The 25024-nt window shown below is 41.5% G+C and overlaps 2 protein-coding genes across 6 annotated transcripts in view; one reads left to right on the top strand and one right to left on the bottom strand.

The window, feature by feature from the left end:
• Positions 1-352: 352 nt before the first annotated feature.
• aifm2 (apoptosis inducing factor mitochondria associated 2) lies at positions 353-7847 on the bottom strand. Of its 2 annotated transcripts, NM_001165245.1 has the most exon segments (9): positions 353-768; positions 890-1090; positions 2317-2469; positions 2809-2917; positions 3025-3117; positions 5515-5634; positions 5857-5972; positions 6077-6258; positions 7729-7755. In NM_001165245.1, coding segments are annotated over 8 exon segments (1116 nt in total). In that variant the 5' UTR covers positions 6249-6258; positions 7729-7755; the 3' UTR covers positions 353-616.
• The window catches only part of ninl (ninein-like), a 52788-nt gene continuing 35569 nt past the window's right edge, over positions 7806-25024 (top strand). For 2 of the 4 annotated variants that reach the window (XM_021608893.2, XM_021608870.2), the window contains exons 1-4: positions 16027-16332; positions 17429-17636; positions 17948-18044; positions 19148-19347. In XM_021608893.2, the coding sequence (XP_021464568.2) occupies positions 17454-17636; positions 17948-18044; positions 19148-19347 (480 nt within the window). In that variant the 5' untranslated portion in view covers positions 16027-16332; positions 17429-17453. Of the gene's footprint in view, positions 7944-13685; positions 13910-16026; positions 16333-17428; positions 17637-17947; positions 18045-19147; positions 19348-25024 lie in introns of those variants that run through there. The other 2 variants (XM_021608877.2, XM_036983326.1) reach the window with 2 other exon arrangements.

Here is a 25024-nt window from a genome sequence, read left to right as displayed (position 1 = left end):
CATGTTCTCAGAAACCAGTCCTGAGCGAAGCCAGCTGCAGCGGACTCAATACTGTCTGCAGTGCACCGACTAGTTTTTTCATTCACATTTTTTTTTACTTGAAATGCTGGACCTAACACCTACGCTAGATGTAAGATCTCTTCTGCAAAAATGTGAATTACAGATTCATCTTTCTGACCATTGTAGTGGCTGTTGTCGCTATCGTCAATCAAGAGGGACAAACAGTAACTTTCAGGGTACGATAAAACACACCCACATCGCACCACACCCCCAAAGCTCAAATCTTGTTTTTCATAATGAGCAGCAGAAAAACAAGCGGCGAGTTCAGCTCAGTTGCTCTTGAAATTGTATCAAATTACAGAAATATATTTAACCATAAGTCATATATATATATATTTTTTATCAAGACATACATTAACATTCATTGGCAAAAATGGACATTGTACAAAGTTTGCATTACCTTGCGTAGAAATATTTTACAAATATATGGTCTCATATCAATAGTCATGTCAGAACGCCAAAACTTCTGCAAGCTGTCACCTGAGTAAGGCACTCTCAAGGCGGTGCTGGCACACACACGTCTTCGCTCCACAATGTTCTGTATGGCACACGTTAATTAAGGAGCTTTCTGACCCATTTCCTTCCAGCTTTTCCACAGCAGTAGGTTCTTGCTCTTGCCCTGGGTTACAAGGCAACGGGGAAGCCTCAGCCCATTGAACTGGCCCACTCCATCATTATGGCCCATGGCTAACAACATGGTCACACTCCCTGTCAGGAAAACATGTGGACATATACCCATGATAGAATGTTCTATAGTCAGAGATCAAGGTCAAAACTATAACATTGACAGAAGTAGGGTTTACAGGAGAGAGGAGACAGTCTCAATTACCTGGGTGATAAGATTCCAGGTGCTTCCCCATCAGACTGTTGGTGATGTTGGCAACAGCAACCCCAGCATGGAGACCTGCATGGTATGCCATCTTAGGCTCGTTAACATTAGCACAGTCCCCAACAGCGTACACATTGTCATAGCCCTCCACCTGCAGGTGCACATTCACTTTCAGGGACCCATTCTCTGCTAGGCATCCATCTGAAATATAAACAGAGAAACTTAATAAATGCATGTAGATAGTGTTTAGACTACTGTACTAACATGCTGACCACACAGCTCGCGTCGTGTGCGTAGCCAGGAGCTAAAATAGAGATCTCTTCTATTTGTGATGCACTGCAAGTCCCACCTCTCCCATCTCCAAAATTGTTTTTTATGAGCATATACCCACATGGGTGATTGAAAGATGAACCGAGGTCCACACTCCAGTCAGTAGTGGTAATGTAGCTTAAAGTTGGTTGCCAACCGTCATATCAAGTCAAAAGAAGCCTGAAGGAGGAGAAATTATTCTTTTTTTTACCCTTTTATCTGTGGATTAATTGTCAGAGTAGAGTACCTTGTGCATTTCAGGTAAAATAACAACCCAATGTTTATATCCCAGGACAAATTATCTAGCAACAGCAAGCTAGCTAGCTTCCCAGCTAGCTAAATATTTTTCGAGCAATAAATGTTTATTGCTTTTCGACATGTCCCCAAATTAATATAGTTGGTTCAGAGTTGATTTGGTATTTCAACCTGCATATCCTGATCGCTTCTGGTGTGGGGACAAAAATCAACATGCGTGAGATGGCGCATGCGGTCTGGTCACCTTCCTAATATTGAGTTCTGTAAAGTTGGTTGGATTTCCTTTGGGCATTGGACCATTCTTGATACACTCAACAGTTTGTGTAAAAAAAAAAAAAAAAAAAAAAAAAAAAAAAAAAAGAAAAAACAGCAGCATTGCTGTTCTTGACACAAACAGTTATACCTGGCACCTACTACCATACCCTGTTGAAAGGCACTTAAATCTGGTCTTGCCCAATCACCCTCTGAATGGCACACACATCCATGTCTAAATTGTCTCAAGGCTTAAAAATCCTTCTTTAACCTGTCTCCTCCCCTTCATCTACATTGATTGAAGTGGATTTAATAAGTCATTAATAAAGGGAATTTTGCTTTCACCTGGTCAGTCGATGTCATGGAAAGAGCAGATGTGGAATTTAATATGCAAGTTCATCATATGAGGTTTCTCTAACCAGTCATCTTTCACAGGAATTCTGTGATTAATTTAAACTTTTTATATATCCAGCAAAACTGTTTAACAGATTTTGAACTCTCCTGTAGTAGTTTTATCAACAGCGCTTTGAGCAGTACTTCTTGAATTTCTGGGCTGCCTTGGACTCAGATGGCATAATCCCTCCACCTAGTGGACAAGACAGACAACTCACTCAGGGTGGAGCTATAGGCATCAGAGTTAATCTTCATGCCTGTGCAGCAGATGACGAGGTCTGCAGTGATCTCGGTATCCTTGTCTGTCATGATAACCATGTTCTTGTTGGTCACATTGAGCTCCAGTACAGACAGGTTAGAAACTTTCTGCCCTAGAGTCAGATGAAAAGGTGAGGCCACAGTGTGAAAGATAAGTTAATTACATAACAGCAGGTGAATTGCACTGAGATAATAATTATACTAAGCGTTTAGCATGAAACAGATGATCAAAGAAAAGTTCTCTAGGCATTTACTGTTTGTGCCAGTCACAACAGACATCCTCATTCCACATCCAATAATGAGGAAGGGAGGCAATCACCCTCTGCACACACATGAGCTCTCTTGGACATTCTCTGTCTGCTGAACATGCCATAATCAAAACTGCATTTTCACTGACTGGTGATGCTGTGTCACCCTGACTAACATTTCCTCAGCCAGACATAACCTCTTACCCAGTAGCAGCTCCACCCCTTTCTCCAGCAGCACCTCCTTAGCCTGTTGCCTGACACTGGGCAGCAGCTCTGGGTCGGCTAGGCCAACACGGGAATGGATCAGGATCACCTGGAAACATGGGGGTGTTTGAGAATGGAGGGCAAGCTCCATTAGTTGTGCTCCAACCACAAGTCTCTAAGAGGTGTGAATAACAAAGGGATGTAGGATATTATTACCTTCTTGTCTGGATATTCTGTTTTGATCTCTGCAGCCATCTCTACACCAGTGGATCCCCCACCTACCACAAGAACCGAACCTGCGGCCTGGACCTGACCAACAGCAGGGAGAAAACAAACACCTGTCATTTACTAATATTTTCATTAAAACACATGAACGTGGGTACAACAATTGTCAAATGTATTACAAAATACACTGAACAAAAATATAAATGCAACATGTAAAGGTTTGGTCCGATGTTTCATGAGCTGAAAAAAGATTCCTGAAATTTCACACATAAAGTGCTTCTCTCATTTTGTGCACAAATTTGTATACATCCCCGTTAGTGAGCATTTCTCCTTTGCCAAGATAAACCATCCATCTGACAGGTGTGGCATATTAAACAGCATGATTACAAAGGTGCACCTTGTGCAGTTGTCACAATGCCACAGATGTTTCAAAGTTGAGGGAGCATGCAATTGGCATGCTGACTCTAGTAATGTCCACTGGAGCCATTGCCAGAGAATTTAATGTTAATTTCTCTACCATAAACCACCAACTAGGGCTGTGTGATATTGCCTACGTTTCCTTTTTTTCTACTTTTGTGAATCTCCCATTATACAGTACCAGTCTTCTACATTGTAGGCTCAATCTGACATGACACTCCAGCATGACAATTCCACCAGCAATACTGCTCGTTCTGTGAGTGATTTCCACAGGAATGTCAGTGTTCTGCCATGGCCAGCGAAGAGCCCGGATCTCAATCCCATTGAGCACATCTGGGACCTGTTGGATCGGAGGGTGAGGGCTAGAGCCATTCCCCCCCTCCCCCCAGAAATGTCCAGGAACTTGCAGGTGCCTTGGTGGAAGAGTGGGGTAACATCTCACAGCAAGAACTGGCAAATCTGGTGAGGAGATGCACTGCAGTACTTAATGCAGCTGGTGGCCACACCAGATACTGTCTGTTATTTTTGATTTTGACCCCCCTTTGTTCAGGGACACATTCCATTTATGTTAGTCACATTTATGGAACTTGTTCAGTTTGTGTCTCAGTTGTTGAATCTTGTTATGTTCATACAAATATTTTCACGTTAAGTTTCCTGAAAATAAACGCAGTTGACAGTGAGGACGTTTCTTTTTTGTTGAGTTTATAATTGTGTTCATGCTTATTTATAAAACAGACTAGGCAGCTAGTATAAGAGTATTTGGCTCAAATGCTGCTAGTGGTACCCCAATGCCACACGCGACAAACTGAGTGTTAATTTTCCAGAATCAATGTTCATGGATACTCTCGTTTTAGTGGTGTCTGCTCTGCTCGCAATTTGAGTAGTAGAGATATAAAAAGGGTATTGTTAGAAAAGTTAACTTCTCTACTACTGAAGCAATAAGGCACAAGGGGGGTGTGGTATATGGCCAATATACTACGGGTAAGGGCTGCTCTTATGCACAACGCAACGCTGACTGCCTGGACACAGCCCTTAGCCGTGGCATATTGTCCATATATCCCAAACCCCAGAGGTGCCTTATGGCTATTATAAACTGGCTACCAACGTAATTAGAGCAGTAAAAATAAATGTTGTCATTCCCGTGGAATACGGTCTGATATACCATGGCTATCAGCCAATCAGAATTCAGGGCTCAAACCACCAAGTATTTAAATAAAATAATGCCTCAATGTGTTTGTCCATATGACAGATTATGTTGGACCAAACCTCACAAACAGCAAGTTGAAACCCCTGTCAGTGAGGAAGATGTGATCTCTCAACTTTGTTGGCGTAAGAGGTAGGGGCTTGGTATGTGTAAACATAGAGAAAGATGGGCTTATTTTGGACCTAAGCTTGTCGCCTGCCTTCACACCTTTGGGACTCTCCTCCTCCTCCCCCCCCCCCCCCCCCCCCCCCCAGCCCTACCTCTGTCATTTTAGAGAATTTAACAGTACGTCCAACTGGCCTCAACCACAGAGGAAGTGTAACCACACCAGCCCAGGACCTCCACATCCAACTTCTTCACCTGCAGGGTCGTCTGAGACCAGCCACCCGGACAGCTGATGAAACTGTGGTTTGCACAACGAAGAATTTCTGCACAAACTGTCAAACAGTCTCAGGGAAGCTCGTCATTCATCCACCGCCATCACCTCATGTTTCAGCATGATAATGTAAGGATCTGTACACAATTCCTGGAAGCTGAAAATGACCCATGTCTTCCATGGCCTGCATACTCAGACATGTCACCCATTGAGCATGTTTGGAATGTTTTTCTGATCCACACCCCTACCTTTTTTTTGTAAGGTATCTGTGACCAACAGATCTGTATTCCCAGTCATGTGAAATCCATAGATTAGGGCCTGATGAATTAATTTACATTGACTGATTTCCTTATATGAACTGGAATTCTAAAATAATTTAAAATGTTGCATTTTTCATTTATATTTTGTTCAGTGCAGATCAAACATGAACATTAAGTCTGCACCAACAAACCAGCCCTGGGAATGCACTTCCATGAAAATGTACCTCCTTCACAATGTCCTCATACTTCTGGATGGCTGTCTGATAGGAGGCCACCATGTTGTACTTCCCCGGGAAAGGGCCGTCTGTGCCAGTGCACAGTATAAGGTGTGAGTAATGAACTTCCTGTGGTGTAAGACAATGACACAGTCAAATTACAGGAACAAACTGTCACATCTCCAGCCTGTCAGAAGCGGTCTGCTTTGGCCTAATTGCGAGCATATGCCTAAGTATGGAGAGTACACCAAGAACACAAAGCCGAGTTAATATTCAGCAGCTAGAGCTGAACTGACTAGAGAAAGCGACATTACATAATAAACCCCAGCATGCCCATACAGTCTACTGTACCTTTCCTCCATCCAACGCTACAGTCTGTGACACTGGGTCCACCCATATGACTCGACCCTGAAGGAAATTCTCTCCAAACGTCTTCAAATATGGGATGAAGGTCTGCTGGGCAAAGCCTGTGAGAAAGTAACTAGAAATGTCAAAGGTTCTTTAAGTGGGAATTGTTAGATCAGTGTTTTTCCAGTGATGTTACAATTTTCAATGGGTCAAAGGTTCTCACCACTCTGAACAGCGGCACGGAGGGCAGCCACATTGTGATGAAAGGCGTCACGGAGGTCAATGAGGGTGAATGGTATCCCCCTGGATTTGAGCTGTTGTGCGGCGGCAGTGCCACCGAAACCCCCGCCAACCACCACAACATGAACATTGTCTACAGATACCTGGCTGCCCATTGTCTGTAGGCTATGACGATAGGGGTGAAATGGTAATGAAAACTTTAAAACATTTCTGGTATGAAAGAAATGTAAGATCAAGAAATACTCCCTACAAGAGTCAAAGTACTCTCAGAAATAACAAACTACACACAAAAACATTAAGAACACCTTCATACTATTGAGTTGCACCCCTCATACACAATCCAAGACTCAAAGGCTTAAAAATCTCTTTAACCTGTCTCCTCCCCTTCATCTACACTTATTGAAGTGGATTTAGCAAGTGACATCAATAAGGGATCATAGCTTTCACCTGGATTCATCTTTTCAGTCAGTGTCATGGACCGAGCAGGTGTTCTTAATGTTTTGTACATTCAGCAAATATGGAGTGAAAATATTGAAAATAAAATATTGGCCTACACCGATAGGGCTGACAACAAAAAACCTTATAAATAAATGCAAATACAAATCGTAACACATTTATTTGGATACATCCATAACAATGAGCTATTGATGGCCGACTTTACCTGGCATAGAAAATTAGCTCTCGTCAGGACACTCTCGTTCAGAGGCGCTAGCCTAACACAATCACTTCAAACTAGCTGCACTCCGTTTCGTTAGACCTGTTTTCTATTGATAGTTCTTTGTGTAATGTAATATATAATCATAACAATTATGCTAATGTATGATTTCGATACCTGCCCGTCTCATCCCGAAAGATTCATTACTATGGGACACAGATGGAGATAGAATTTGAATATTGAAACAAGGTTGCAAATGTCGGAGACACAAGGTTTATACAAATCTCTGCCGTTGAAAACTAACATTTTGTTAGTCTAAAAGAAATGTGAGATAATGTCTAGATGCTTTTTAATTGTGGCGAACAAGTATATACATTCACCTTCTGGGCTAATGAGACAGTGGATTGCGCAGTTAGATGGAACAGAGTAATTAGGCATTTTAAACGTCATATTTAGCTGGTGGTAATGTGTGCAATAGACACCGGATGGCATGCAGTTTAAACCAATCAGCATTAGACCCACCCGTTATATACAAGACAACAATGACTTGGCAGTTTACACAGGAACATTTAATGACAGTCTTCATCTGCTACAGTTACATCAGAATATTGTAACATTTCACACCTTGACATATTGTAGCGAGTCAGTGACCGGCTTAGCCATAACAGTTAAATTGCTTAACGTTACCTTTAACAGGCTATGACACAGAGTTCGTTCGCAATTCAAGAACACGCTCTGTACCTTATACCCTGTGCCTCGGAACCGTGGCAATATATATTTAGAATGAAACTCCCCGAGAAAAATCATTACAAAAATGTCCACTCCGAAATGATTAACCAAATGCCGTTATTCAGCGACTCTCTATCATATCTAGTTGACATGAGCTACCCTAGTTTTTACTTATATCAAATACAAAATCGGCACCACTCAACTTTAATTTACATATTGAAACTATAATAACACGAATAAAATTAACTTACCAAAATGTAGGCTACAACCGCTTCGTCGTCCTTACTTTCCAGCGTGGTTTCCCGTCTTCTCTCAGTGTTGTCAACGCCTCAGTAAGGAAAGTAGCTATTGGCTGTCCTAAAAGTCGCTACATGACGTCGTCGCCTAATTTGCATAATTGGCCATGTGCATGTAATTGTGATGAATGCTGTAGGAGAGAGGAATAACATCGTGGGCGAGACAAAAAGTGAGTTAAAAACACCTTAAATATATTTAGAACTACAAATTAACTTTCTTCTGTCATTCCTGTTTTTTTTTATGTCACAATTCCAACCCTCCGCCTTTATCTGGGCTTGGGATGGGCAAAAGTGACCCAAAAGAGACACACTGATGGAGTTACTTAGTTTATTATTTTAGTTTTTATTATTTTAGTTTAGTTTTCTTAATTTGGTTTGGTTTTTAACCTTATGGTCCACTTATGAGCCTACAACAAGTCACAGTAAAACATAACATTTAAAAAAAAAATGTATCCAATCTACATTAACAATCTAAATGGACCAAAAAGAGAGAAAAAATTACGTAACTAGTCTGGCCCTAATTCAGGTTAATTGTTTTTTTCCCCAGAGCCCCCTCTACACACACACACAGGCTGTGCTGGCTCACAGAGAGTGGGTCATCGTAATTTTGGTCAAGGGTCTCTATGGCAGGTTCAGCAACTGAGGGAGCTGACTTAAATGAGTAAGCAGTTGATGTGCCAAAAAAGCTGCAACACATTATCAGGCAGCTGGTGCTCATAACAAGCCTCACCAGACAGCTTCAGTCCATATCGATGTACAGGAAGGATGGAGTTAAGGGTCTGCAAGGACATCCGATTTCTAAGTTTGCTTTTTACCACACTCATCTGGCTGAATACTCTCTCGACTTCAGCATTCAAGTGTGGCAAGGACAACACAGACACAGCAGCCATGGCAAGTTATTGAAACGGGTTGATATCAGCTGCATCCCTGAACTTCCAAATCTCATTCCAGAAGCCCAGTGTGTTTTTTGTCTCATTCCATTTACTAAGATGGATGGCACGCCTTTGCTGGACAATCTTGTCTATCTCTGCAGGGGAGTAGCCAAGGAGCTTGGCTATTTTTTCTATTTCTCCAAGGCTCTTATTGTGCTTTAGAGTTTCCTCCACATTGAAAACGGACATGTACTGTAATGCTTCAATGTTGTCCGGCAGTCTCACCCTAAACTCCTTAGTGAGGGAGATGGTGAAGGCTACACACCGCTTTCCGACATTGTTTTCATCCTCAGGCGCTATAGGTGGAGCTCAGCTGCATTTGACTCAAAAAGGTAACCAATGTATGGTTTGGGACTGATGTATCCATCTATTGGCCCTTTGAGTACATCAACATTTGCCAGTGGATTCAGGACCCTGCTGCTCACAGACTTGATCAGGCTAACCAAGCTGTCAAGTTGCTTTAAGAGGATCTACTGGCTCTCCCTCAAAAGCCTTGATGGCCAACTGTACCTCACCCAGCACTGACGTCAAAAAAGTCAGATACAATATGTTTTGAGGATCACTGTACATGGAGTATACAACCTCAGCCATGTAGCAGTGTTCACTGGACGCGGTGACTGCGAAATGCAGCCTAAGCTCCTCGCTAAATATAGCGACAAAGTCACTAAATTGGCAACACTGCTCCACATAGCCGTCTACAGTTTTTTTTCTCCTCTCAATGGGGATAGCCTGGGCAGCCGCTAGTGGGCTTTATAGAACCACTGGGATGTTCACAATCACTTTTGCATGCGCACACTATTCCGGATAGTAGTTCATATCCCGCTTAAGGTCCTATTCGGGAGAAATTGTTTACAAGCACCTTTGATATCCCGCTCACGTGTATCCCTGCACCATGAATAAACAGAATATTCCTCATTTAAATTCATATGGGTTAAATGGAATAGTCATTGAAATATAGACACTGACTGTAGGCCTATAACGCTCTAATATATTAACTCCTGCAGAATTATGCATTTCTTGCAGTAAAATGACACAACAAATGACCATTTTGTCTTGGGGAAAAAGAGTAGAGAAATATTATTTACTTATTTCAGCATCTCTTGAGAAAATGCAAATGCTTGTGTAATGTGTTATCTTTGCAAGCAGACATGATTTCAACCACATAAAATATGCACCCATGACGTGAAGTCTTATCAGAAACGTGTTTCATGTTTTCTCGCTTTTCATTTACTTGAAACTGATTACATTTTACACAAAACTAATCTTTCCACTGTTTTGGAGTTATTGCGTTTTCCTCCTGGTCCCTAAAATAAAAATACAAATGTAGCATGTGTTAAATAGATTACTTATGCATACATTCTATCAATGTAAGACATTATTCTGGTGAGAAAGTTTATTTAGTCTTCTGGGACAACAAGTTATGACAGAAGAGAAGCAGCATGCATCAAACTATAGCTGACAAACAAATGCCCTACCAAATGTCGGAAATAATAAGCAGAAGGTTGTCTAAATTAGGGGTGAAAGTAGCCCGGCTATATGTTCCACTACAGAGTATCGGCAACATAAACTATGATAGAATTATAGTGCATCGAACTGATCAGGAAGCCTACTTTTTATGTGATTTGTATGACAGTCAGATGACATCACACAACACCCTTGATATGCGAAACAGCTTGCAAAGACCAGAAAAACAACAGTTAACAGGATATGTTTACATGCCACAGATAGCCAATATCTAAAATCAGCATATCCCATACATTTTATCCGGGTTTTTCATAATCGGGATACACATTTTTTCGGATTATTGTAAACGGGATATGATGTTAATGTGTCAACTCCAAATAAGATTACTTGAGTATCCCTAATAATAACGTCCGTTATCATTACTCAAGTATTCTGATATTGGTGTGCATGTAAACGTGGCTGTGAGTGTTCAGGCCTCAAGCAATGACTATGTAGGCTATAAGGGGCCCAAACCGAAATGCAGGGCAGGAATTTTCAGGTGTGGGTTTCTTGTCGACTATGTGGAAGGAGCAAACGAACAAGGTTGTGGTACTTATGTGAAGCTAGCCACAATAACGGTGAGCCACAATAGTGGAATTTGTGGTTTGCCTTAAAAAATAAAAGTAATTCAGTGAAAGTGATGAAAACTGAAACAAATAGTGAAATTATGCCACCTTTGGACTATACACTAGATAATGCTAAACACTGCAAAACTGCAAAACACAGCCTTAACTATGGAACTTGGGTCCTTAAAATGGGGTACCAGGACTTTGTGGGAAATCACCTCACTGTCCAGCCTATTGTGCATATTGACATTTATATTGCAATGTGCAACATTACCTATGGATCTTGGGTCCATGAAATGGGGTATCAGCCTACTCAGTGACACCCAGAGAACACAACTGTGAAGAGTTTACACAAATGTGAGTGTTGTAGCTCTTATTTCGGGACCCTGTCCCCGACCTGCCTTTTGCCTACCCCTTGGACTATAATAAATATCAGAGCTCAAAGCATCTGCCTCCTGTGTCTGCATCTGGGTCTCACCTTGTGTCGTTATACTAATCTGTCAACCTACTGTATTGGACATTCATATTGCAATTTACAGCCTTACCTGTGGATCTTGGGTCCATGAAATGGGGTATAAACCTTCTCAGTGAGTATTTGTGTGTACGAGGTTAATCTTTGTGAAACCTTTTCACAGTTGCGTTCTGTGGGTGCCACTGAGTAGGCTGGTACACCATTTAATTGTCAGATAACCCTATACATTGCAATATGAATGTTCAACATAGTAGTAGAAACACGTATGCCCCGCCCACCTGAGGATCTGTCTTTTTCAGCCATCTATTTCCTGTGTTTGAGGACTGCAGAATCTACTCAACATTGTCTTTCTGTTGGATCTATGAGAACGCTTTGTAAGGAATTTAACACATCTCGACACTTACACCCCAGGAAAGATGCATTTGTTTTGTTGGGTGTTTTTTTGTGTGCAATTGAAAAGCAATTTGCTACAGTTGAAATGTTTTCAAATTAGAAGAGAAGAAATTAAAGCAATTTCTGGGAAATGAACACAGGTTAGAGTGATATGTCTGATTTTGCAAACAAAGTACAGGTGTAATCTAGAGCCAAGTGATTTTTAAACCGAGGGCATCCTGAAGTGCGTTCAGTTTTCTTGAACGTTTACTCCGTTGTGGAACGGTTTGTACAGAACGACACGTTTCCCCAAAACGTTCTTGAACAGACTGAGGTACGTTTGCTCCCATTTGGTGGGTGTGGTGAGGTGTAGCTTGAAGCAATGAGTAACGTATTTAAAGGGCAGAGGCAATGCTGACAGCATTCCTCAACCCAACCCCTCCCTGTTTTTCAACTGGTCGTTCAGTACAGCACCGTTTCAACTAAACATTCCAGAATGTTAAAACATACTGAACACAGCCCTGCTACTGACACACTTGTTGAATTATGCAACAGAATGTGACAACAGGAATTAATGAGGCAGTCTATAGACAGTGCAGGTGAGTGTAAGTAGGTCTAGGTAGAGGAAGTTATTCTATTCCACCCATTTATGTAGATATATTTATATATGCAAATACACCATTGTATTTATGCAAACAAGGCACATATAATATTCTTTATTTTTAACACAATATCAAATAAATACCTGATACCATCAAAAAATGTATATATGAGTGCATTTGAAAAAATAAAAAAAGACATTTGACAAATTGAGTACCAGAAATTTCATCAAAATCCCCGAACACCACATTTTTCCGTGCCTGTAAAATCTTTTATGGGATATAATTTAGTCAATATTTGATGGATTTAAACATTTCAAATCGTTTGGAATATCTTCATAGACTGTCAAAATGTTGCACTATTAGAATAGTTTTTAAACCTTTTAACAATTTTTATGACCTCTATTAGTAGGTTTACTGGTGAGCTTAATGTAAACCCTGCAATATGTATGTTAATGCGAACAATAGGCTAAATTGAACCTTTATTTAACTAGGCAAGTTAAACAAATTCTTATTTACAATGACGGCCTACCCCAACCAAACTCGGACGAAGCTGGGCCAATTGTGCGCCATGGGACTCCCAATCACAGCCGGATGTGATGCAGTCTGGATTTGAACCAGGTACTGCAGTGACACCTCTTACACTGAGATGCAGTGTCTTAGACCCCTGCGTCACTCGGGAGCCCAAAATAAATAAAGACATGATTTCCCACAGTTAAAGTTCCCAAATATGAGCTACGACGCTAATATTTGTGTAAATTATTCAGTATTGTAATCTGTGGGTGTCACTGAGTTGGCTGATATTCAATTTTATGGACCCAAGATCCATAGGTAAGGCTGTACAGTGCATGTAAGTATGCCCCCAATGCAATTCTGAAGTCTAATTTACCCACTGTGATTTCAACTGATTTGTACTTTGTTTGTGTACAATTAACAAATGATTGTCTTTTGTTGAATTTATATAACAATATCCGAACCATGTTTAGCATTATCTAGTCCAAATATGGCATGTTTCCACTATTTGTATCCGTTTGCATCACTTTCAATTGGGGGACTTTTATTTGGAAGGCAAACCGCTAATTCCACTCATCGTTATTGTGGCTAGCTTCACACAGGTAACGTCTAACGTAGCCTCGCTTTCGGTACCGTTGTGTCAGCCTCCAGTCTCGATTATTCAGAACCAATACTCAGTCTAGCACGGAGGACAGCTATTTTCCAGCCTTCTCTGGGCACATTGACTTCAATACAAAACCTAGGATGTTCATAGTTCTCACCCCTTCCATAAACTTACACACTTACACAGTATTTCCGGAGCACGTCTTCCAACCCATCTGAGCTCTTGCACATTGAACTGACACATTGTCCATCCAATGAACGGATCAGAGAATGAATTTAGTGCTGAAAGCATAAGCTACAGCTAGCTAGTACTGCAGTGCATAAAGTTTGGTGAGGAGCCGACTCAAAGAGAGAGAAAGACAATAGTTAAATGTTGAACAAATGAATTTCTTCAAAAGTTAAGAAGCAGTGAGAGCTATATTTCACTGTATTTTTTTTATTTTAGTTAACTTTCACTTACTTAGCTAATGCAGCTAATTTAATAACCTACTCAACAACTTAACTCAAACATAGATAACATTCTTCTATGTTAGCTAGCTGTCTAAAGCTATAACACTGCAACTTTTCCAAGTCAAGGTAAGCTTTTGGTTTTATAAATGTCTTGCTACCAGGGCCCACCGGTGTAACTACTAAACTGCTTGCTGTACACTGTACTGAGTGATTGTACACATGGATTGTGGGTTCACTAACACTTTAGTTTTGGTTTGTTGACTATAGCGTCAAAATTGTCATGCCTGCTCCCGCTCTTACCCCCTGGTGCTTAAGGGCACCAGGCTGCCCTGCATTACGTACTCTTGCCACCATCATCAGCGAATTATTGGACTCACCTGGACTCAATCACCTGTTTATTACCTCCCCTATATTTGTCAGTTCCCCAGCTCTGTTCCCCGCTGCTGCATTAATTGTCTTACGTCTGTGTTTTACCCGGTTCTGACGCTGTTCCTGTCCTGTTTTCATATGTTCCAATTAAATATTGACTCCTCGTACCTGCTTCTCGACTCCAGCCTCGTTCCTTACAGAATGCAGCAGCCATCAAATGAAGCATCAGGGAGTGCTTGCGGTTCGGTTAGTAGTGACGTCGGGTCCGAGGGCTGCCGCCAATGAAACCGGGGGTGCCTTAGCTGGATCGTTGGGCTTCCATGCCCTAGCCAGCTTGAGAGGTTTCCTTGCCCCGGTTGGCTCAAAAGGCGCCCATCCCACGTCAGGCCTCAGCCAGATCGTCAGGTCTTTACGCCCAACCAGCTCGTCAGGCTCCTACGCCTCAGCTGGCTCGCCAGGCTCCCATGCCTCTGCCGGTTCATTGGGATTTTACACCCAGCCGGCTTGTCCAGCGCCCGTACCTTGGCCTGCTTGTCAGGCCCTAGGTGCACCTGGGGGGGTACTGTCACGCCTGCTCCCGCTCTTCCCCCCTGGCGCTCAGGGGCGCCAGGCTGCCCTGCATTACGTACTCCTGCCACCATCATTACACACACCTGCCTTCCCTCGTCACGCGCAACAGCAAATTATTGGACTCACCTGGACTCAATCACCTGTTTATTACCTCCCCTATATTTTTCAGTTCCCCACCTTTGTTCCCCGCTGCTGCATTAATTGTCTTACGTCTGTGTTTTACCCGGTTCTGACGCTGTTCCTGTCCTGTTTTCATGTCTGTTCCGATTAAATGTTGATTCCCCGTACCTGCTTCTCAACTCCAGCCTCGTTCCTTACAAATATGGTGACAACGATGTAAGCTGTGTAGCGTTTCAAAATCAAATAACATTTTATTGGTCACGCATGGCCGTGGGAAGATGTTTTGGGGTGGGGGTACTGTGGGGAGGGTATTTTTGCTCCTCGTTCTGCTGGCGTGTATTTTACTCCGCTCGAACAGGAGTAATGTGGCCCTAGTGCAATAATTTAATTGGGGGGGGGGAATCTAGATGTTTAATTAAATGTTTGTGTGTCATGTTGTATGTATCATGTAGTAGCCTAAACCAATCAATGTTACATTGAGCTGGGTGATTGGAATATGAATGACAGTAATCCAATATCCTGTAATAGAAATAAGGCCATGCTCATTTAAAATATATATTTGGCAGTTAAATGCAACTACAAAAGATTATTTAAAAAAAAGCAATCTATTAATATGGTTGTTGAACACTATCGTTTGTTTACAAGCCTGATAGTTGTACTTTTAATTTATGGCTTGTTGGCCATCAGCCAATCGGGCGTTTCTAAACTAGTTCAAACCACCTGAATGCATCCAACTGGAATTTACGACACCTCTCACTTGGAGCTCAAGACTGATACATTAGTTTCCCACTAGTAATTACCAGTCAGGGGGCCGTTCAAATAGATTTGTCCCAGTCCTATATGGTAAACATAGAGAATGATAGAGATATCATATGTATACAGTAAGTGTCCTGTATGTATGTGTATACATTATGGTGCCTGTGAGTGTAGAGGCAGCGCCATTGAGGCCATCTCCATTTTGAAGTAGTCCATTTTCTACTTCTACTACTTCTATGAAACAAACTGAAAATGTGCATACTGCAATCTAGAGTGTGTTATTTGAACACGTATAAAGCCAAGGATAGTGATTTCCTGAAGCCTACAGTTATGGAATGTTTGCTCACAATTGTAATTCATTGGCTGATGACCTGGATGGAATCATGTGATCCTCCCTTCACCCATAGGAAGTTCTACCCAGTTGACTACTTTAAAATGGTGGAGTCCTCAATGGCTATGTCCATTCCAAGACTGGTTTTATCCATCTGAGTCCTCTATCTAACAATCGGGTGGTAAATTCCTACTTCCCACTTGGTTATGAACTCAGCATTATACCCGCCACGCATACTTGTGGCCACTTCATAGAGAAGAGCTATGGAGACATGACCCGTTTTTCCATAAAATAACACCGGGACAGGCAGACAGACACATCTTTTCAAAATGAAAAAGCATCCGATGCACATGTTGGACCATCCGTGAATTTTTTTTAGAGGCTTCGGTGTACTGTTAAAACGGTAAGGGCAATTTCATTATTGTGCTAGCCTTGTCTTTGTCAGAGGTCGGCTAAAATGGCAATTGTTTACAAACGCACAGGCTAATGCTACATTGTAACGGTTTTAGTTCCGAGAGTGTGCGAAAGGTTGAGAGTTTGGATACTTTTTAGTCTATTTTTTCCTATTTTACCTGACCTTTGTTTTGCCACAGCTGGTTCCCCGTTCCCATGGTGAAGCATAGCAGACTCACTACTCCAAGCCAAGGAGGGAGCCTGCCTATTATTGATCAATTTGTGATAGAACGAGCAATGAACTGTTCATGTATGACATTAGACTGGCCATATATTTTCTTTGCATGGTGGGCAATTATGGGCAACTGCCTTTTTCATTCTCGAAGAAGATTGGAAAAAGACAAATGCAGCAACGATTGATAGGAATTTGTTTATTCCTACTTCGAGCCTATTCATTGCCAAATGTCACCCCCAATCATTTACAACGTGTCAGAATGTATTCAAACGGACATAAATTGACATTTATTGCTGAGTATCATGATTCATTGCTTTATATCCTGATATAAAACTGCTGTTTCTTGGGTTACTAAACCCCAAAGTAATCGGCCGCCCTATATAGCAAGTAAGATTTGGCAATAGTATGTGTATGGGGCAAACAAATAGTCCTACCAGTAAAAATGATTTGCCTTTTTGTTTTTGTTGTTTACTTTTTTGTGGGGAGTGGTGGGTGACAATAACAATAAAGACAGAATTCCCCCGCCTTACATAACTAATGGCAATCAGGACCAACTGCAGAATTCAGTACAGGACATTGCAAGCACTGAGGCAGATGTTTCTGGCCTGTGGCTCTAATCCAAGATCAAGGGAATCAAATCCAAGCCTAAAAGCAGCAGATATATTTAGATGGACCATCTCACTATAAAACATTCTACTACTGTACGTAGTCCAAGCCTGGTAGTCTATTGAAATGAATAGATTAGCCTCCCTGGATGTTATACTAATTGAAGTTGCATTGTGTGTGTTTGTGCAAGAGTGTGGCAGTATGTGGTTGAACTTTTATTGTGCTTACACAGTCTTTTCCTGATCGCCATTCTACTTCACTGTAGGTGCAAGCCTACAATATGTACTGGGATGGATGAGGAAGAGCAGAACCGCTATGTGGCCCAGCTGAAGGAGGAGTTTGACAGCTGTGACACCACAGGCACTGGTTACCTGGACAAGGAAGACTTGTCATCCCTTTGTCACAAGCTGTCCCTGGATGCTCACCTTCCCTTACTGTTGGACACCTTGCTAGGACCACACCACTATGCTCGGGTATGAGACCAGACCACCTTAGTAACATCTCTCGCTGTTGTGGATTTGCCTTAAATTTCCCTTACCAGCAGTTCATTAAAACATATGTAAAGCTCTGAAATGCGTTGTTATAGTAAAAGTGTAGTAGTTGTATAATAGCTGTGTTATGACCACTCTCCATTTTCTAATAGTTATTCGGTAAGCCTGTATGCTCATTTGAAATCTCAAATCAGAAGCCCAATACATGTTTGATCATGTTGCTACCTTATTGACAGAACAGTAGTCATGTCTCACACTGTTGACAATTAACAAAATTTCCTTCTGTTATGCAGGTGAATTTTGAGGAGTTCAAAGAAGGCTTTGTAGCTGTGTTATCACGCTCTCTGGACTTCAGCACCTCAGAAGAGGAGAGCAGCTACCTGGAGCCAGGTAAAGCACGCATGCTGAGTGGTGAGGAGGGGATTGATGTATGTCTGGTTTTCATTGATTACACGGCTGTGCAAACCAATTAAATCAGTTGTTTATATACCCAAGTAGTTTAGATTTCGGTTTACATTTGTTCATGGGCCCTATGTGGGGGATTCGATAAGATTGCTTTATGTAAACAATGTGTCCTTGTGGATAACGGCAAACCTTGGGGTCATTTCTTTTATAATTTACATGTTCAATGTTTGACAAAGGTACTGACTGAGGCTGAGACTGGAGCCATTGTGGTCTACCTAAGTTAGTTTGACATCATTAAAAGCACACTAAAAAGCATTACTTAGTCAAGTAGTGTTTTGGTCTATTCTGGTTGTTTGTCTACTGCCCGGGTGGTTGACCATGAGCTCACCGAAATGAGGAAAATACTAGTGGAGACATCAAAGGGATACAGTATATTTCGTATTTTCCCTCCCTAAAGAAATATAGTTGATCATGTTAATAATCTCTGTCCTTATTAGCCCCAGGCTGGATTCTATTCTCTAACAAATACAGATTCAAATATACTACACTTCCTGTACCTTTAACAAATCCTAACTCAGTTGAGATATCATTTATTGTACAGCTTTTCACTTGATATGATTTCTGAATAATATTTGACAACTCATTGGTATGTGTTATAGTATTTTGAAATGTGTTTCTTGAGTTGGGGATTATAGGGGATTGCAGTAGGAGGATCTAGGAGGGCAGCAGAGTTCCCTCATTTCCCTCAGAATGTTACAGTATGATGAAGTTTATTGCCAAGTTAGTTTCTGGGGACATGCCCTTTTAAAGAGTGTGTTTAACAATGTTTTTGGCAAATCTCTGGTTATACAATCTCTAATTTAGACCTTCACTATAGACTCTCTCCCTTGTTACTTTGTAACTTAACATTGCCAAGCTTCTGTGAGAATATGTTTGCAGTTGTAATTGTGGGCAGAAAAAATGCCCAGCCGGTCTAAAATATTCCTTTCTATATAAAGGCATTCTACTGTAATATCATAGTAGACACCAATTAACCACTGCATCTCTCTATGTCCTTCCCCACCTCCTTTCTTTCCTCTCCTCTCTAGTTGTTCCTGAGGAGGTGAAGCCCAAGTTTGTGAAGGGAACCAAGCGCTACGGCCGGCGGTCTCGTCCTGACAGGCCCGACTCTGAGCTCCCAGCTGAATTGGAGGACTCTCCTCCTTTCAGGACAGAGCAGAAGGAGCTCTCTCCCTCTGGCGTGAGGAGGGCCAAACTCCGACGCTCCACTTCTCTGGAGAGTGTGGAGGTAAGAGACTTGCTCCTAATCCCTCCCTCTCACCCTCTGTCTGCTGTGTTTACATTGTGGCCATGCACCATCATTTGAGAGATGCCAAGAAAGATAGCTGACTCTTGAGTTCTCAAGCTTGGGCCAGGGCCTAGAGAAGATCTGACTGTTTGGAGAGAAATTCCCAACTCAGTGCTTCACTTCCATTTCTCTCATGTGTACCCAATGAATGGTGCATTGTGCTGGTGCTGGGTGAGGCCTGTCTCAAATATACAGTATATGTTTCTGGCTGACACACTCTTCAGACAGAGTGGGAGAGTAGAATCTCAGGAGTACATGGGGTTTTGGCCAGACGGTCCTACTCCACACTCAGGAAGTGGGATTATATGGAATGTGCTACTGGCAGCCCTCATTGGTGGCCCCCGCTCCCACCCCACACCATCCATCCTTCACTGTTTGGCTAAGGATCAAAGATGTGTCCCTCTGTTTCTTCCTCTCTCCCTTCTTCCATGGCTTATTCTTTCATTGGTTCCAATAGTTTCATCACATTTTATTACATTGTTTTTAGGTGTGAAATGACAGTAATGAGGCCCAGGAAAAGTCATGGTTGGAGGTTGCTGTGTGCTTACCTCACAACATCATGTCTATTGAAGGCCCATTGTTTTGGCCTCTAAATTGTATAACAGTAGAAGACAAGTGAAGGAAAGGTCATGGTGGTGGGTGACGGGGGGTATCTGTCAGTGTTAAAAGTGTTAAAGATGCAGTGTGAAATCCCTGCTGAGAGTGAAATGTTTGGGGCCCTTTTGCCGTCGGCCACCGTTGTTCGCTGTCTCTCTGTGTGTGTGCATAGTTAGTTTTTCTGTTTCGAGTCTGGATTCAGTAGGTTACTTGAAGTAAGAGTTACATAATGGAGATTTTGATTATGAAAATATACATTTCGCACATTTATCTATGAAAATTCATACATTAACGACATAATACACAACGAGCAAGGGTTGACTTGTCTGCCGCTTCCTGTTAACACAGCTCTCATTTTAGAAACCTATTCTGTTATCCCAGATTTTCTGTCCCATTTGAAATATTTAGATATTTTATGTAACGCTGCATTGACTATCTCTGATAGCTTGAGAGATTACGTCTTTCCAAAGCCCCTCTCTCCCTCGTCAGGCCATAGTGCCAGATAGATCCCCGTGCCATGTTTCTCATTAAGCTCTCCACCAATAATCTCTTTTAAATAGTTAACATTTCCAGCAGTTTAAGGCAATACGTAAGCAGCTTTAAGCCTTGGTGGATTCCTAGTTACTGGAAGATAGAGAGGGAACTACTGTATGGCATCCCCTCCCTTACAGGAGATGGGTACTCCTTGGTAACAGGAACATACAGTCTGGGTGAACTATGTGATTGGAGTTGGGGAGGGGTGGATTAATTGGGCTGGGGAGTTGATAAATCGTTCACCGCTGTTGGGCTGAAAGACACGTATGTCTTGTGAAAGTATTGTGGTGGAATGTCGCCAACAGCTAGCCCTTGTTGGGTAAATAATTGAACCGGTCCTGTTAAATATTTCACACAAGCTCACCCTCCTCTTTACGTCACTTTATATGTCTTATTTAGTTATCATACACAACCTACATTTATGTCTACACATCCTCCTACGATGCAGCGTGCCGTCCGGGTTAAATTCCCGAAGGACCCTTCTCAAGGACATGTTAATATTAGTGTCCCATTAGGCTGGCTTGCTTAAATTAGCACCGGTTTCCACTCACCTTTTATCTCACGTTCTATTTGTTGAGAATTCTTTATGCTCTCAATTCAGACAGATAATTCCTTTTTTGTCTGGTTAAAGCTGGTTGTCAAGAGTCTTCAATCTATTGTTGACTTCCAGACATAAGCAATATGATTTCATTCATCCAGCTGAAAGGATTGCTTTTGAATGTTTCTTTATTGATATGTTGAGAGGATTAGTCATGTCTTACCCTTCTCAGCTGTCTACATCACTTCCCACCAGTTTGTGTTGGTACAGAGTTCGATTATATTTATTAAGCCTCGAGCCACTGCAGTAAGGAGCACAATGGTGCTCTCCGACCCCGAAGTGGTGCTGATGACAACAATAATAAATTCACTGACCAAGTGTAGCCCTGCCATGTGTTGGAGAGAACCACAATGATTAGATAGGGAGAGAGAGGTATAACAAGAATGAGAGAGAGAGTAGCCAATACTGAAACCATCACAGTGTTCCCGTTTGAAAAGCCTTTCATGGATGAGTTACGTAATATTGTTCAATATTTAAAGCTGATGATGATTGACGGTGGCTTGTTGCGTCATGATGAGCGGCCTGTTTCTGATGTAGTGCTGCAGCTTGGGGCCATGCCCAGATTGATATCTTATAATGGAGCTATGAAATGAATACACCCATCTTCCACATGGGATTGATTGAGATGATACTGTACATTTCAAAGATTTTGAGGGGGAAAATTTGACCTTTGAACCAAGATGGGTAGCAACCGATTCTCCCACAAATTCTGTTTGTTTTAGGTGTTACCAGGATTAATTTGGTTACATAATTATGGAATTTGGTATTACATAATAAACTGAAGTTATGCATTTCATTCTACAAAGTGCTTTGGAACTTGCCTCTGTATACCACTGGTTGGCGCTAAAATGCAACAAACCAAAGATTGGAAAGGGAACATGGCGACAACCATAATTGGTTAGATTACATTTTTATTTCACTATAGTTAATAACAAAGGTATATTTATTTTACACACTACATATTTGGCTATACACAACATTTAGGACATTAGTTGAATTGTAATCCTCACGACATTCCCTTGACAAGCTATGTCTGATACAAACCATGCGAATATTCATCCTTTAAAAAAAGTGAAGATATTGTGTTATAAACCCTGTAAGTGTGCCTCCCAGCCTGAAAGAGAGACTGCTATGAGTAAGACGGTACTCAATAATTAACTTCCATAACTAATCCATTGCTAACTTAAGTTGAATTTCATCCCTTCAGATAGGCTATTATGTAGACCATAATTAGTAAGAGTCTGCAGCAAGTATACACACACACGTGGAGGAGGCTATAAGCTCCACTGTGTGAGAGCCAACGGCCACATGTGCTGCTGGGTAGTACCAGTCTACTCTTGAGACTGCTGGAATCACAATCTGCTGGTTGTTTTTACTCAGTGTAGCAGAAGTAATGTTGGCATGGTGGAATTCCTTATGGTCAGTTCATTCCCAGCTAGCACATTTGGTTCCTTGGAAGTTGTGGGAACATAATGTTTTTGTTTTCACATTGGTTGTGGAAACGAAGTCATACTTCAAAACTCTCAAACTTCAAAAGCTTCAAGGGCATTTTCACTTTTATACAACGGGTTACCAACATATATGGGTACGGGTTACCAACCAATATGATTGACATATTTTCATTAAAATGTTATTTTGATAAATGTATTCATACTTATTTCATCCTTCCACAAGATATAGTCTTGACACAAATCTAGGGTTGCTACCCAAGCCGGGTGGTCGTTTGTTCTATTGGTTCGGTTGCCAGAGATGCGACCCAGTCGTTCAGTCTTTTTGTTCTGTATCTGTGGACACGACCCAGTCGTTCATTCTAAATGTTCCATTGCTATACTGGCTGGCAACATTCTTATCCCTTTCTTGCTAGCTAGCCAAATATGGCTAACTTACAGTCACGTCAAACAGTGCAGCCAGAATAACAACAGTAGCTGCATTTGTTTAAGCTGTTTTCGGGTGACATTTATTTGGATACATCCATAACAATTAGCTAGTGAGGTGCGATTTCGCCTGGCATAGAAAATGTGCTGTCTCGTCAGGACACTGTTGTTCAGAGGAGCTAGCCAAAAACACAGCTAACACAATCACTTCAAACTGAAGCTGTCTGTCATGTCTCAACTCCCGACACGTCATTATGGGACAGCTGGAGCTTCAATTTTCAAATTCAATGTTGCAAATGTCGGAGAGAAACCCCAAGGTTTTTATACAAATCTCTGCTGTTGAAAACATATTTTAGTCTAAAGGAAATGTGAGATAATGTCTAGCTGCTTTTTATAGTGGAGATCAAGTTGCCTGGCTGGGCTGATGAGACAGGGGATTGCGCAATCAGATGGAAAAGAGTCAATAGGCATTTTAACGTAATAGATTTAGCCGGTGGTAACTTGTGGAAAAGACACCGGCTGGAATGCGGTTTTAACCACTCAGCTTTCAGGATTAGACCCACCTGTTGTATATTTGTTTTTAAATAACATTCTTAGAACTAGGCTTGGGTGGTATACTGTATAAACCGTATACCGGGGTATTTGGAAAAAGCCACAGGATTGTTTTTCAATACTGTCAAAATATATATATATTTTTCAATACATTTTAATATTTGTAGCTAATTTTTAAAGCTGCATTATGCAGAAATCGCTAAGCCATTTCTTGGTTAATATTTGAATAGTTTGTGACAAAACAAGCTAGTGTAGAGAATCATTGTACCATTTTAAACTGCTGTGAAATATATTTTCCATAACCAAAAATATTGTATTTTAAGCCTTGGAGCTGGTGTACAAAACCGAAAGTAAAATACACAAACTAAACTTAAGAACGGGAAGCATAGAAATAGCGCTCATAGAACATATACAGTGCCTTGCGAAAGTATTCGGCCCCCTTGAACTTTGCGACCTTTTGCCACATTTCAGGCTTCAAACATAAAGATATAAAACTGTATTTTTTTGTGAAGAATCAACAAGTGGGACACAATCATGAAGTGGAACGACATTTATTGGATATTTCAAACTTTTTTAACAAATCAAAAACTGAAAAATTGGGCGTGCAAAATTATTCAGCCCCTTTACTTTCAGTGCAGCAAACTCTCTCCAGAAGTTCAGTGAGGATCTCTGAATGATCCAATGTTGACCTAAATGACTAATGATGATAAATACAATCCACCTGTGTGTAATCAAGTCTCTGTATAAATGCACCTGCACTGTGAGTCTCAGAGGTCCGTTAAAAGCGCAGAGAGCATCATGAAGAACAAGGAACACACCAGGCAGGTCCGAGATACTGTTGTGAAGAAGTTTAAAGCCGGATTTGGATACAAAAAGATTTCCCAAGCTTTAAACATCCCAAGGAGCACTGTGCAAGCGATAATATTGAAATGGAAGGAGTATCAGACCACTGCAAATCTACCAAGACCTGGCCGTCCCTCTAAACTTTCAGCTCATACAAGGAGAAGACTGATCAGAGATGCAGCCAAGAGGCCCATGATCACTCTGGATGAACTGCAGAGATCTACAGCTGAGGTGGCAGACTCTGTCCATAGGACAACAATCAGTCGTATATTGCACAAATCTGGCATTTATGGAAGAGTGGCAAGAAGAAAGCCATTTCTTAAAGATATCCATAAAAAGTGTCTTAAAGTTTGCCACAAGCCACCTGGGAGACACACCAAACATGTGGAAGAAGGTGCTCTGGTCAGATGAAACCAAAATTTAACTTTTTGGCAACAATGTTATGTTTGGCGTAAAAGCAACACAGCTCATCACCCTGAACACACCATGCCCACTGTCAAACATGGTGGTGGCAGCATCATGGTTTGGGCCTGCTTTTCTTCAGCAGGGACAGGGAAGATGGTTAAAATTGATGGGAAGATGGATGGAGCCAAATACAGGACCATTCTGGAAGAAAACC

The sequence above is a fragment of the Oncorhynchus mykiss genome, chromosome 1 (assembly GCF_013265735.2).
Source record: "Oncorhynchus mykiss isolate Arlee chromosome 1, USDA_OmykA_1.1, whole genome shotgun sequence".
Lineage (NCBI taxonomy): Eukaryota > Metazoa > Chordata > Actinopteri > Salmoniformes > Salmonidae > Oncorhynchus > Oncorhynchus mykiss.
The sequence above is the reverse complement of the archived record's forward strand: the minus strand, read 5'-3'. Positions and strand labels throughout refer to the sequence as shown.